Source organism: Schistocerca nitens, chromosome 4 (genome assembly GCF_023898315.1).
Source record: "Schistocerca nitens isolate TAMUIC-IGC-003100 chromosome 4, iqSchNite1.1, whole genome shotgun sequence".
Classification (NCBI taxonomy): Eukaryota; Metazoa; Arthropoda; class Insecta; order Orthoptera; family Acrididae; genus Schistocerca; species Schistocerca nitens.
The window spans coordinates 120,889,270-120,902,076 of NC_064617.1; the positions used below are offsets into that span (position 1 = coordinate 120,889,270).

Below are 12,807 nucleotides of genomic sequence, written 5' to 3' on the forward strand. Positions count from 1 at the left end.
TATAGTAATGCGAAATGAAGCGAGTAAACTATTTTTGCCGTACCTGAAAAGCAATGGAATCGCCTTCGTGAGCAAGGTTTCGCATCGCTGCAGTTCTGCGTATGGCCGTGCAGACACTGGTTCGGTGCGTGACACACCGTTCATACTTTTTTAGCTGTAATACACCATCCACGCGTTTGTCAGTCGTAGAAGGACAGTTAGTATATCGCATTTTATCACTTGTACTCCAAGAAAATGCGTGTACACCTTATCGTTTACTATTATGCAACTGTACTTCCCTATACTTATCTACACGTCCACTTGTTTTCCTACAGTTACCTCTCCTGAAATATGTAAATATTCATATCACACAACGCGCGCTATTGCGGGAAATGATTCATTGTCGAGAATTGTTAACTTTTAAGTGTATACATAGAAGGTCGAGTATAGATTTAAGTGTCAGGAAGTCATTTCTGAAAGTATTTGTATGGAGTGTAGCCATGTCGAGAATTGTTAACTTTTAAGTGTATACATAGAAGGTCGAGTATAGATTTAAGTGTCAGGAAGTCATTTCTGAAAGTATTTGTATGGAGTGTAGCCATGTATGGAAGTGAAACATGGACGATAAATAGTTTGGACAAGAAGAGAATAGACGCTTTCGAAATGTGGTGCTACAGAAGAGCTGAAGGGAAGGTGGGTAGATCACGTAACTAATGAGGAGGTATTGAATAGGATTGGGGAGAAGAGAAGTTTGTGGCACAACTTGACTAGAAGAAGGGATCGGTTGGTAGGACATGTTCTGAGGCACCAAGGGATCACCAATTTAGTATTGGAGGGCAGCGTGGAGGGTAAAAATCGTAGAGGGAGACCAAGAGATGAATACACTAAGCAGATTCAGAAGGATGTAGGTTGCAGTAGGTACTGGGAGATGAAAAAGCTTGCACAGGATAGAGTAGCATGGAGAACTGCATCAAACCAGTCTCAGGACTGAAGACCACAACAACAACAACAACATAGAAGGTCTAGTAAATAAAACAGTCTCTTACAAAATTGCGGACGAAAGTATACAAAACATTGCCTGGCAGATAACTTTCTCCTTCCAAACGAATTATAGCGCAATTTAGTGAAAAAGCGCAGTCGCAAGTAACACAGTGCGAAAGGAAAACTAGATAATTTTTGTAATCCCAGAAAGGATGCCAGTCCAGCTGAAGAACAGACCAGATTAAACAATCTTTATACACATGATGATGCTACGTAACTTGAACGAAGGAAATATGTGCAGTGCCCAGTGAGCGATATTTACTTCAAAATCTAAAGAAGTTTGCTCTTGATTTCAAAATATTAAAATAGAAAATTGATTCATACTGAAACATTTCAAATCCATAAGAGGCAAGGTCTCCAAATTATCAACGGAAACATAGTGTCTCACAGTAAAATCAACCCATAGTTTTTTGTTATTGTGCACTTTAAACGAAATCGTAGATGCTAACCTTTGGATTGCAGGTACGTTTTTGATACGTGGAACTTCCCAGTGTTGTAACAGACAAAAATCTTAATATTCAGAAAAATGAGTTAATTTAATTTACTTTAGCTATCATTTACGCTCTGTTGAAGAATTCTTAATTACATCCATATCAGTTTGTCTCCGTCTTCGTTTCTCTTTATCTAGTTTCGGGCCAGACTGTGTTATCTATGGTACTTTTTCTTCTATAACTTTTGTTCCAGTCTAGATTCCACCTCCTTATACTGGTCTAGATCGAGTCAGTCCTTCTCGCTCATTGTGTTACTCTTGCCCTCAAGCTTTGCCTCCATAATTCATTTTGCTAATCTCACTATTTCCCCTACTCTTCTAAGTTCTGTCATTCAACTTCTCTGTTCCAAGTTCCTTCCTAACATCTTCATTTCTCACTCTTTCACTCCACGTTAGTAGTAGGGAGACGACCGTGTCAGCGAAGTTTTCAAATCAAATTGCTGTCGAACTTCTAAGCAAATTACTTAAACTGATCAATCAACTAGCTTCATTCCCACCCACCCCCACATACGTACATCCACACCCACCCCCACCCCCAAATGACATCATGTGTTTACCTCAGCCTGCATGTGGCTTCCCTGTCCCTCACCCCTCACCCCTTCCATCACCTGCACTATTGGCAGAAATTTCGGCGGCAATTTCGAATTTTTGGAGGAATTTCGAATTTTGGTGGGAATTTCTTAGTCCCAGGAATGCGCTCAGATCCCACCACACCACCCACCCGGGAATTGGCTGGAAATGTGCCGTTTCCTGTACTCGAACCATGTCCTTCTGGATGGAAAGCCCAAGTGCACCCCCTCCGTCACTTGGAAACTGTCCAGATGCAGGAGAGGAAGGTTAGGTTAGTGTGCTTTATTTGTTTTGGTTGGGAAACTGAAGTAAAGATCAGTCCTAATTATGTAATTAATCATAAATATCAGTCCTCATTACACAAATATATGCATAGCGCTACACAAGAACTGCCTAAAATCGCAATACAGTTCAGAAATTGATGTTACCATACAACTGGTGTTAGCCTGCTGGGAAAAACTTCACAGTACCACTCGAAACTAGTGGCAGATGCACTCAAACTCTACCCTTCAGCTACAGGCTTGTGGGAAAAAAAGGTTGGAGTGTGAGGTACTATTATTTTTATTTTTGGGGGGAAATATTTTCAACTCGTGAGATACTGGTGTTGGACATAAAGGAGTTCAATAAGTGTAACCTGTAAAAATACAGGGGAGGACTGTATCTGTCACTGTTTTATGTCAGTGTTCGCTACAGACGCCTCACGCTGCAGTCCAGCTCACTGAAGCCAGAACACGCTACTGCAACTGACGGAAAATGTTTCAGTGTTCTAATTACATATCGAAACTGTCGTGAAAAAACCAGCACTCGTAATGAATGGGTCATAATGTAACACATGTACTGGGGATAATCGGCAACCCAAAAGACTGCACATGTGTGTTCTCCTTGAGATACAATCACAAACTGCCGAGATCAGAGGTCCTCTTACCTTTCCTCATCGCACCCCCTCCCTCCCAGCCTCCTTGCATATGCGGTGGAGACACAGACTTTTCAAACAGTCAACTGCTAGCCCAAACACCTCGCGATTTTTCTATCGCCCTTCCGCCAGTGGCCGGCCGATGTGGCCGAGCGGTTCGAATCCTGCCTCAGCATGGATGTGTGTGATGTCCTTAGGTTAGTTACGTTTAAGTAGTTCTAAGTTCTAGGGGACTGATGACCTCAGATGTTAAGTGCCATAGTGCTCAGAGCCATTTGAACTATTTTGAGCCTTCCGATAGTGAATGAGCTCGCCATGGTCACTGACCGCTTTGAGGTAATGGTCCTTCATCAACACAAAGCATGAAGCAACCATGCACCACCCTGGAAAGTGCCCAATATTCTGAGGGGAAACACTGCACTGTAACAACTGTATTTGACGTCAACATAGCTCCTATAATCGAGCATCTATTAAAGAGGTAAACATGTCCTCTTTCCACAAAAATAGACGCAGCCCCTTTAGTTTTAGTTTTGTGAGCAAAATCGGTATAGCTATTACTTCAACTGCAGGATGCAATTCGCATCTCATCCAACGAAGTGCTCTGCTACATTACAGATGACCAAAATTCTTAGGTCGAGCTATACATCTGTATATGTCCACCCTGCATAAAACTGGGAAGAAAAGCTTCCACTACTTTGATGCGAAAAATACCGATCACCATAGAATATCCTCGTTATTTCTAAAGCGTCATCAGAGTAAAGAAAAAGCGAGGATTTTAACTCCGAAGAAAACACATCTATGTTAAGAAATTTCTTTCAGTTTGATGGACAAATTACACGGCCTGAGAGTGTCTTTCGCGTTCAAATCAGTGTCCATAAATAAACAGTCATGCACATGTGTATCATAGACTTTTCAGACACGTGAAATAACATTAAAAAATACAATTTGTCACACCATTTAGTCACATCTTGAAAAAAAAACACAATTATTCTACGTTTGACAACAACTAACAATAATTCAAGAGGACATTCATGTTTTGTACATATTGACAGGTTCTGCTTTGCCAATGCAATGCCGTATCACAGTGGCGTTTACAAAACAAATAGAACCTCCTATAAGACTTTACTGTATCTCTTTCTTCCAATACATCGAAATCAAATACTGCCTGCATGCTTACATTTGACAGTTTTGATCCAGAACTTACCTCTACCGATATGTGTGTAAAGTTTCTATCATACAGCAGATTCTTGTGTTCTAGTTTTTCAAGTAATTTGATCATCACAGCCTGCTTCACTCAATTTACTCACGTGTCGGGAAGAAACACTATCATTTCTAGGTTCCACAATGAGGTATAACTCAAGTGGTGTCTACTTCATAATTAGAGGTTATAAAGTATGAAATGACATAGTACTTGCGGTAATACCTACTTTTAAACATGCAGTGGTGACAATGATAATAAAAACAGTAATGATCCCATGAAGACAGATACAGCCCATTTCTATCAGTTTTATGAGCAAAATCGGTGTATTTTGGAAAGAACTATCTACATTCAAACTTTAACCAGCTACACTGCCCCTTGTAATAGAACCTCTTATAAGATATTACTGCATCTATCTCTTCCAATATACTGAAAAACATATACTGTCTGTGTGTTGATATGGAGCATATTACATATACATGTGCCGCTCCACTGGAGTAGGTCACCAATGGTCAAAGTTGCTTGCACAGATGTGCGTAAATTTTTATCAATGGTACTGGAAAATGATTTTATCCAACAGACCATCAATCACAAGAGAGGGTTCCTGTATTGTTCGGTCATAATCCGTTTAAAACATTGTTTTTTCAGCTCTAATGCATCCATGCAGTGTTTGACTACAGCTCTGTACATCACTTTACACATTGTTTTTCTACCATGACTTCGAGGACAGTGTCAGGAGCTAAACTGGCATTAACATATTTTGATCCACTGGCTCTCACAGAAAGTTGAGCATTGCATCGTGTAAACTATGCAGCTTCCACAATACACAGATTTGTAGAAATGAAACACAGACATGACATTTCTCACTGACAAGAATGGGGAAGACTTTGCAACATATGGAAACTGGAAGAGTCTGAGACATTGTAGAGTGTTTCTAACAGCTATCTGAAGGTGATGACCGGTATAGTTAATCTCATCTTCCACAGTGATGGGATAGTGGATGTCTCCGTGTTCTGTTTTGAAGATCATTGCCGGCCGCTGTGGCCGAGCGGTTATAGGCGCTTCAGTCTGGAACTACGCGACCGCTACTATCGCGAGTTCTAATCCTGCCTCAGGCATGGTTGTGTGTGATGTCCTTAGGTTAGTTAGGTTTAAGTAGTTCTAAGTTCTAAGGGACTGATGACCCTAGATGTTAAGTCCCAAAGTGCTCAGAGCCATTTGAACCTTTTTTTTTAAGAGTATTGTTTTCTAATTCTACAGTGATTAATGTTTCAGTGTTGACCATTCCCGGAAGGTGCCGTTCACACCATGAGTGAGGTACTAGAAAAAAGAGGTACCATTTTCTTATTGATGGAAAGAAAAAACATGTGAATCTGCATCATTTAGGAATGCCTGAAAACAACTGTTTGAAGATGATGACCTGTACATTTAATCTCATGCTCCACAGCGACAAGTAGCAGATGTGTTTTCTGCCAAGGCTCTCTATGTCTCAACCAAGTTGATGCCTGTCTATCATTATGTGGTAATCAGCAGCATACCATCAGAGAGGTGGTATGAGAAAGACACCGTTGGTATGAGATGATGTACTGTATTAAACACTGCAGTTGATAGTGTGATCAATTTAAGAATTTTACCAGTTGCTCCTTAATTTCAACTTCAACCAATGATGTGGCAGAATGCTTCCCAAATTCTGCGTCATTGCTAAATCACCTCCACTACTATTCAAGTAGCATATACTAGATTGCGACTGTGCAGTATCTCCATTCGGCCATATACACCAAAGTATACCAGACAGTGTCTTTTACTGACACAATTATCTACTTATTTACAGTACATCAATCATAGTGCACAATTTATCATTAAAACTGGCTATCTTTCCCTCTATGGATGGGCGTCACAATGTATTCTCGCATTCGAAGGATAAAATTGGAGATTTACAGATCCATCCCAGATTAGACTTGACCAATCCTCCCTGTAACATCAATCTTACTCAGGGCAACCATCTACATGCACGACATATCTCCAGATGTGTGCGTTTCAATTAGTGTAGTACCTCTTATCACTGTATAATAGACGTAGGAGTGCTGCAGTGATAGACAGTTAAGAATAAACACATGGTTTACACATGATGGAGATCCAGATGGACGGAATTTGAAACATTTCACGTGAATCAATCGCGTTATCAATTCTGAAGAATTATTCCACTGTCAGGAGCCAGTACCAGGAAGGCACCAGCGTAAGAGAAATTATGATATAGCATTAACAAACACTCCTACAGTTACACGGTTCTGCACTTAAAAATGCTACAATGTTAAAACCATATTGTTTGTGAAATATTAATCGTGCAGAAAGCAACGCTCTTAATACTCTAATGCAGGATATGTGAGTCCATCATCAGACATAAAACCATACGGCAAATGCCCTAACCAAATCACTATTGTGACAAATTCCAAAATAGAAACGCTATTTTCTTCTACATTATTCTGTTGTCCTTGGAAGGCATTGTCAGTGCATATCCGCTGCTCGAGCTGCTTATAAACCAGCTAGAACGAAGTCAGGAGACTGGTGTTCTATATCTTAGGACATTAATGGATTTTATTCGTATTTTTATATTGGAAATGTACGTACCCTCAATCAGACTTCCCATGTCAGTCATGTTTATCATGCCTGTCTCGCCAGGAAACAGAGCGGGGAAAAACGGACATGAATAGTTGTAATAGCTGATACATTAAGGTACCACGCACGCCTTGCTGCACGAAAGCGCACACAAGCAAGTAGCAGCTTCTTATGATGGAGTAAACATCACAATCAGTAGTCAAAGGATATGTACCAGCTTTATTGTTGTTTCCAGTAACATTACCACAGCTCTGGTAACATTCCTCTTGCACAAAGATGTCTTGGTCTGATATTAAGTAGTTTTCCTCATGTGTAGGACAATATGGCAATATGTCTCTCGATTACACCCCCGTCACATTATTAAAGGTGATATATGTGACATTGCTCCACTGTCCTACAGGACCCTATGGGGATGGCTTAAGTCTGATAAACGCATTGATTCATCTCCTTTATACGTACGGAATATCATTGTGTGTGAGAAGCAGCTGCAATTCGGTAATACCTGTATCTATATTCGACTTCATGTGTGATAACACAGTTATGGATTAGGATAGACATGTTTTGCATGCTTTATTACGACACCTCTGTGTAATACTTTGTTGAATTATGCATTACCAAAACCAACATTGATTACAGGGGGAGGGGCAGGGTTAAAAGAGAATACAGTCAGAGCATAGTTCTTAAGCTTTTCTCAGTCCTGAGTGTCCTGGTACCCCCAACCCACATCATTCCGCGCATTTCGTGGTACTTTTTTTCTAATTTTGTTTATTCTTAGTCAATTTAGGTAATTTTACAAGTCTTTTCACGATTTTGCATATTTTGTCGTATTTTCCTCCATTTGAGGTAATTTCGCACCAATTTGTCGTAAATATACCAGGTTTTCCTCGATTTTTACCGATTTCATGTCATTTTTCCATGTTTTTTTATATTTTCCCAATGTATCTGTTCATTTTTTCTGCATACCCACGCGTTGTTTGATTTTATATAAGGACATTTGCATGTCCTATACACCAGCCTACTTAAAAATCCTAAGAATTCCCCTCCTCCAGATGATCTGCAAGCATGCATTTTGGATAGGAAGATCATGAAAAGCACAGTGACACTCGCATCGTACATAGATGAGGCTCAGTCGGTGGTGCAGGCTCATGTAGCGATGCACTTGATGCAAACTCAAAGCCTGGCACAGCTCTACACGTTCATCAGTCATTCCACTCTATCGTGTAGAGATCTACAACAGGGAGATGTCATTTATTTATTTACTCATCAAGTCCCGTAGGAGCAAACTGAGGAGCAAAACTCCAAGGTCATGGAACGTGTCAGTACTTGAAATTACAACATAAAAGTAAAAACAGATAAAAATAAAATGTTTATGAACCCCAAAAAAAAACTACAAGCCATATGTTTAAGTAAACGCAATTAACATATAACATAAGAATCAGCTTAATTTTTCAAGGAATTCCTCAACAGTAGTTACCCATGAGGAACTCTTCAGTTTCGATTTGAAAGCGCTTGGATAACTGTTAAGATTTTTGAATTCTTGTGGTAGCTTATTGAAATTTGATGCAGCAGTATACTGCACACATTTCTGCATAAGAGTTAAGGAAGTCCGATCCAGATGCAGGTTTAATTTCTGGTGAGTATTAACTAAGCAAAAGCTGCTTACTCTTGGTAATAAGCTGATATTGTTAACAAGAAACTGTTGTTGTTGTTGTTGTTGTGGTCTTCAGTCCTGAGACTGGTTTGATGCAGCTCTCCATGCTACTCTATCCTGTGCAAGCTTCTTCATCTCCCAGTACCTACTGCAACCTACATCCTTCTGAATCTGCTTAGTGTATTCATCTCTTGGTCTCCCTCTACGATTTTTACCCTCCACGCTGCCCTCCAATGCTAAATTTGTGATCCCTTGATGCCTTAAAACATGTCCTACCAACCGATCCCTTCTTCTAGTCAAGTTGTGCCACAAACTTCTCTTCTCCCCAATCCTATTCAATACCTCCTCATTAGTTACGTGATCTACCCACCTTATCTTCAGCATTCTTCTGTAGCACCACATTTCGAAAGCTTCTATTCTCTTCTTGTCCAAACTGGTTATCGTCCATGTTTCACTTCCATACATGGCTACACTCCATACAAATATTTTTAGAAACGACTTCCTGACACTTAAATCAATACTCGATGTTAACAAATTTCTCTTCTTCAGAAACGATTTCCTTGCCATTGCCAGTCTACATTTTATATCCTCTCTACTTCGACCATCATCAGTTATTTTACTCCCTAAATAGCAAAACTCCTTTACTACTTTAAGTGTCTCATTTCCTAATCTAATCCCCTCAGCATCACCCGATTTAATTTGACTACATTCCATTATCCTCGTTTTGCTTTTGTTGATATTCATCTTATATCCTCCTTTCAAGACACTGTCCATTCCGTTCAACTGCTCTTCCAAGTCCTTTGCTGTCTCTGACAGAATTACAATGTCATCGGCGAACCTCAAAGTTTTTACTTCTTCTCCACGAATTTTAATACCTACTCCGAATTTTTCTTTTGTTTCCTTTACTGCTTGCTCAATATACAGATTGAATAACATCGGGGAGAGGCTACAACCCTGTCTCACTCCTTTCCCAACCACTGCTTCCCTTTCATGCCCCTCGACTCTTATAACTGCCATCTGGTTTCTGTACAAATTGTAAATAGCCTCTCGCTCCCTGTATTTTACCCCTGCCACCTTCAGAATTTGAAAGAGAGTATTCCAGTTAACGTTGTCAAAAGCTTTCTCTAAGTCTACAAATGCCAGAAATGTAGGTTTGCCTTTTCTTAATCTTTCTTCTAAGATAAGTCGTAAGGTTAGTATTGCCTTTCGTGTTCCAACATTTCTACGGAATCCAAACTGATCTTCCCCGAGGTCCGCTTCTACCAGTTTTTCCATTCGTCTGTAAAGAATTCGCGTTAGTATTTTGCAGCTGTGACTTATTAAACTGATAGTTCGGTAATTTTCACATCTGTCAACACCTGCCTTCTTTGGGATTGGAATTATTATATTCTTCTTGAAGTCTGTGGGTATTTCGCCTGTCTCATACATCTTGCTCACCAGATGGTAGAGTTTTGTCATGACTGGCTCTCCCAAGGCCATCAGTAGTTCTAATGGAATGTTGTCTACTCCCGGGCCTTGTTTCGACTCAGGTCTTTCAGTGCTCTGTCAAACTCTTCACGCAGTATCTTATCTCCCATTTGATCTTCATCTACATCCTCTTCCATTTCCATAATATTGTCCTCAAGTACATCACCCTTGTATAAACCCTCTATATACTCCTTCCACCTTTCTGCCTTCCCTTCTTTGCTTAGAACTGGGTTGCCATCTGAGCTCTTGATATTCATACAAGTGGTTCTCTTCTCTCCAAAGGTGTCTTTAATTTTCCTGTAGGCAGTATCTATCTTACCCCTAGTGAGACAAGCCTCTACATCCTTACATTTGTCCTCTAGCCATCCCTGCTTAGCCATTTTGCACTTTCTGTCGATCTCATTTTTGAGACGTTTGTATTCCCTTTTGCCTGCTTCATTTACTGCATTTTTGTATTTTCTCCTTTCATCAATTAAATTCAGTATTTCTTCTGTTACCCAAGGATTTCTATTAGCCCTCGTCTTTTTACCTACTTGATCCTCTGCTGCCTTCACTACTTCATCCCTCAGAGCTACCCATTCTTCTTCTACTGTATTTCTTTCCCCCATTCCTGTCAATTGTTCCCTTATGCTCTCCCTGAAACTCTGTACAACCTCTGGTTCTTTCAGTTTATCCAGGTCCCATCTCCTTAAATTCCCACCTTTTTGCAGTTTCTTCAGTTTCAATCTACAGTTCATAACCAATAGATTGTGGTCAGAATCCACATCTGCCCCTGGAAATGTCTTACAATTTAAAACCTGGTTCCTAAATCTCTGTCTTACCATTATATAATCTATCTGATACCTATTAGTATCTCCAGGATTCTTCCAGGTATACAACCTTCTTTTATGATTCTTGAACCAAGTGTTAGCTATGATTAAGTTATGCTCTGTGCAAAATTCTACCACGCGGCTTCCTCTTTCATTTCTTCCCCCCAATCCATATTCACCTACTACGTTTCCTTCTCTCCCTTTTCCTACTGACGAATTCCAGTCACCCATGACTATTAAATTTTCGTCTCCCTTCACTACCTGAATAATTTCTTTTATCTCGTCATACATTTCATCTATTTCTTCATCATCTGCAGAGCTAGTTGGCATATAAACTTGTACTACTGTAGTAGGCATGGGCTTTGTGTCTATCTTGGCCACAATAATGCGTTCACTATGCTGTTTGTAGTAGCTAACCCGCACTCCTATTTTTTTATTCATTATTAAACCTACTCCTGCATTACCCCTATTTGATTTTGTATTTATAACCCTGTAATCACCTGACCAAAAGTCTTGTTCCTCCTGCCACCGAACTTCACTAATTCCCACTATATCTAACTTTAACCTATCCATTTCCCTTTTTAAATTTTCTAACCTACCTGCCCGATTAAGGGATCTGACATTCCACGCTCCGATCCGTAGAACGCCAGTTTTCTTTCTCCTGATAACGACGTCCTCTTGAGTAGTCCCCGCCCGGAGATCCGAATGGGGGACTATTTTACCTCCGGAATATTTTACCCAAGAGGACGCCATCATCATTTAATCATACAGTAAAGCTGCATGTAAAGCTGCATGTCCTCGGGAAAAATTACGGCTGTAGTTTCCCCTTGCTTTCAGCCGTTCGCAGTACCAGCACAGCAAGGCCGTTTTGGTTAATGTTACAAGGCCAGATCAGTCAATCATCCAGACTGTTGCCCCTGCAACTACTGAAAAGGCTGCTGCCCCTCTTCAGGAACCACATGTTTGTCTGGCCTCTCAACAGATACCCCTCCGTTGTGGTTGCACCTACGGTACGGCCATCTGTATCGCTGAGGCACGCAAGCCTCCCCACCAACGGCAAGGTCCATGGTTCATGGGGGAAGAACAAGAAACTACAGAAAAGAATATGTATATTAAGAGGCCAATGTCAAAATACCAAGACTAATGAACAGGGATTGACAAGAGGTTCACAAAATAATATCACTTATTGCCCGAACCACCCGTTTCTGAGCCAAAAATATCCTTTTACAATGGGAAGACTTACCATTGTAAAAGGATATATTACCACAAAATATAATACCATATGAGATAAACGAATGAAAATAAGCAAAGTAAACTAATTTTCGTGTCGAACGATCACTTACTTCACATACCGTTCGAGTAGTAAAAATGGTAGCATTAAGTCTTTGAACAAGATCCTGATTGTGGGCTTCCCACGACAGTTTTCTGTCTATCTGAACACCTATAAATTTGAACTATTCAGTTTCACTAACCATCTGGCCATACTAAGAAAATAAAACGTCGGGTTGTGTTGAACTGTGTGTTAGAAACTGTAAAAACTGAGTCTTATGGAGATTTGGCGTTAGTTTATTTTCTACAAGCCATGAACTTATGTCATGAACTGCACTATTTGAAACCGAGATAATGTTGCACACAACACCCTTTACTACCAAGCTAGTGTCATCAGCCAACAGAAATATTTTAGAGGTATCTGTAATACTACAGGGCATGGCCATTTAAACAAATAAGGAACAGGAGTGGCCCCAGCACTGATCACTGGGGCACCTCCCATTTGAGCATACCCACTGAGACCCCACATTACCGCCAGTCTCAACACTGTGAATAACGACCTTTTCCTGTCTGTTGTTAAAGTAAGAGGTGTACCAGTTGTGAGCTACTCCTCATATTCCATAATGGTCCAACTTCATGAGCAATATTTTATGATCAACACAACGCCTTAGTTAAATCAAAAAAATATGCGTAGCCTTCTAAACCTTTTATGTAACCCATCCAGTACCTCACACACAAAAGAGAATATAGAATTTTCAGTCATTAAACGACTTCTAAAGCAGAACTGTACATCTGATAGCAAAT

At 40.2% G+C, this 12,807-nt stretch overlaps 1 protein-coding gene across 1 annotated transcript in view; it reads right to left on the reverse strand.

Annotated features, from left to right (window-relative positions):
• Window positions 1–107, reverse strand: part of LOC126252155 (solute carrier family 22 member 7-like) — a 128,695-nt gene extending 128,588 nt beyond the window's left edge. Inside the window, exon 1 of the mRNA XM_049953023.1 lies at window positions 44–107. Within this exon, the coding sequence (XP_049808980.1) occupies window positions 44–85 (42 nt within the window). The 5' untranslated portion in view covers window positions 86–107. The remainder of the gene's footprint in view (window positions 1–43) is intronic.
• Between the last annotated feature and the right edge of the window lie 12,700 nt (window positions 108–12,807).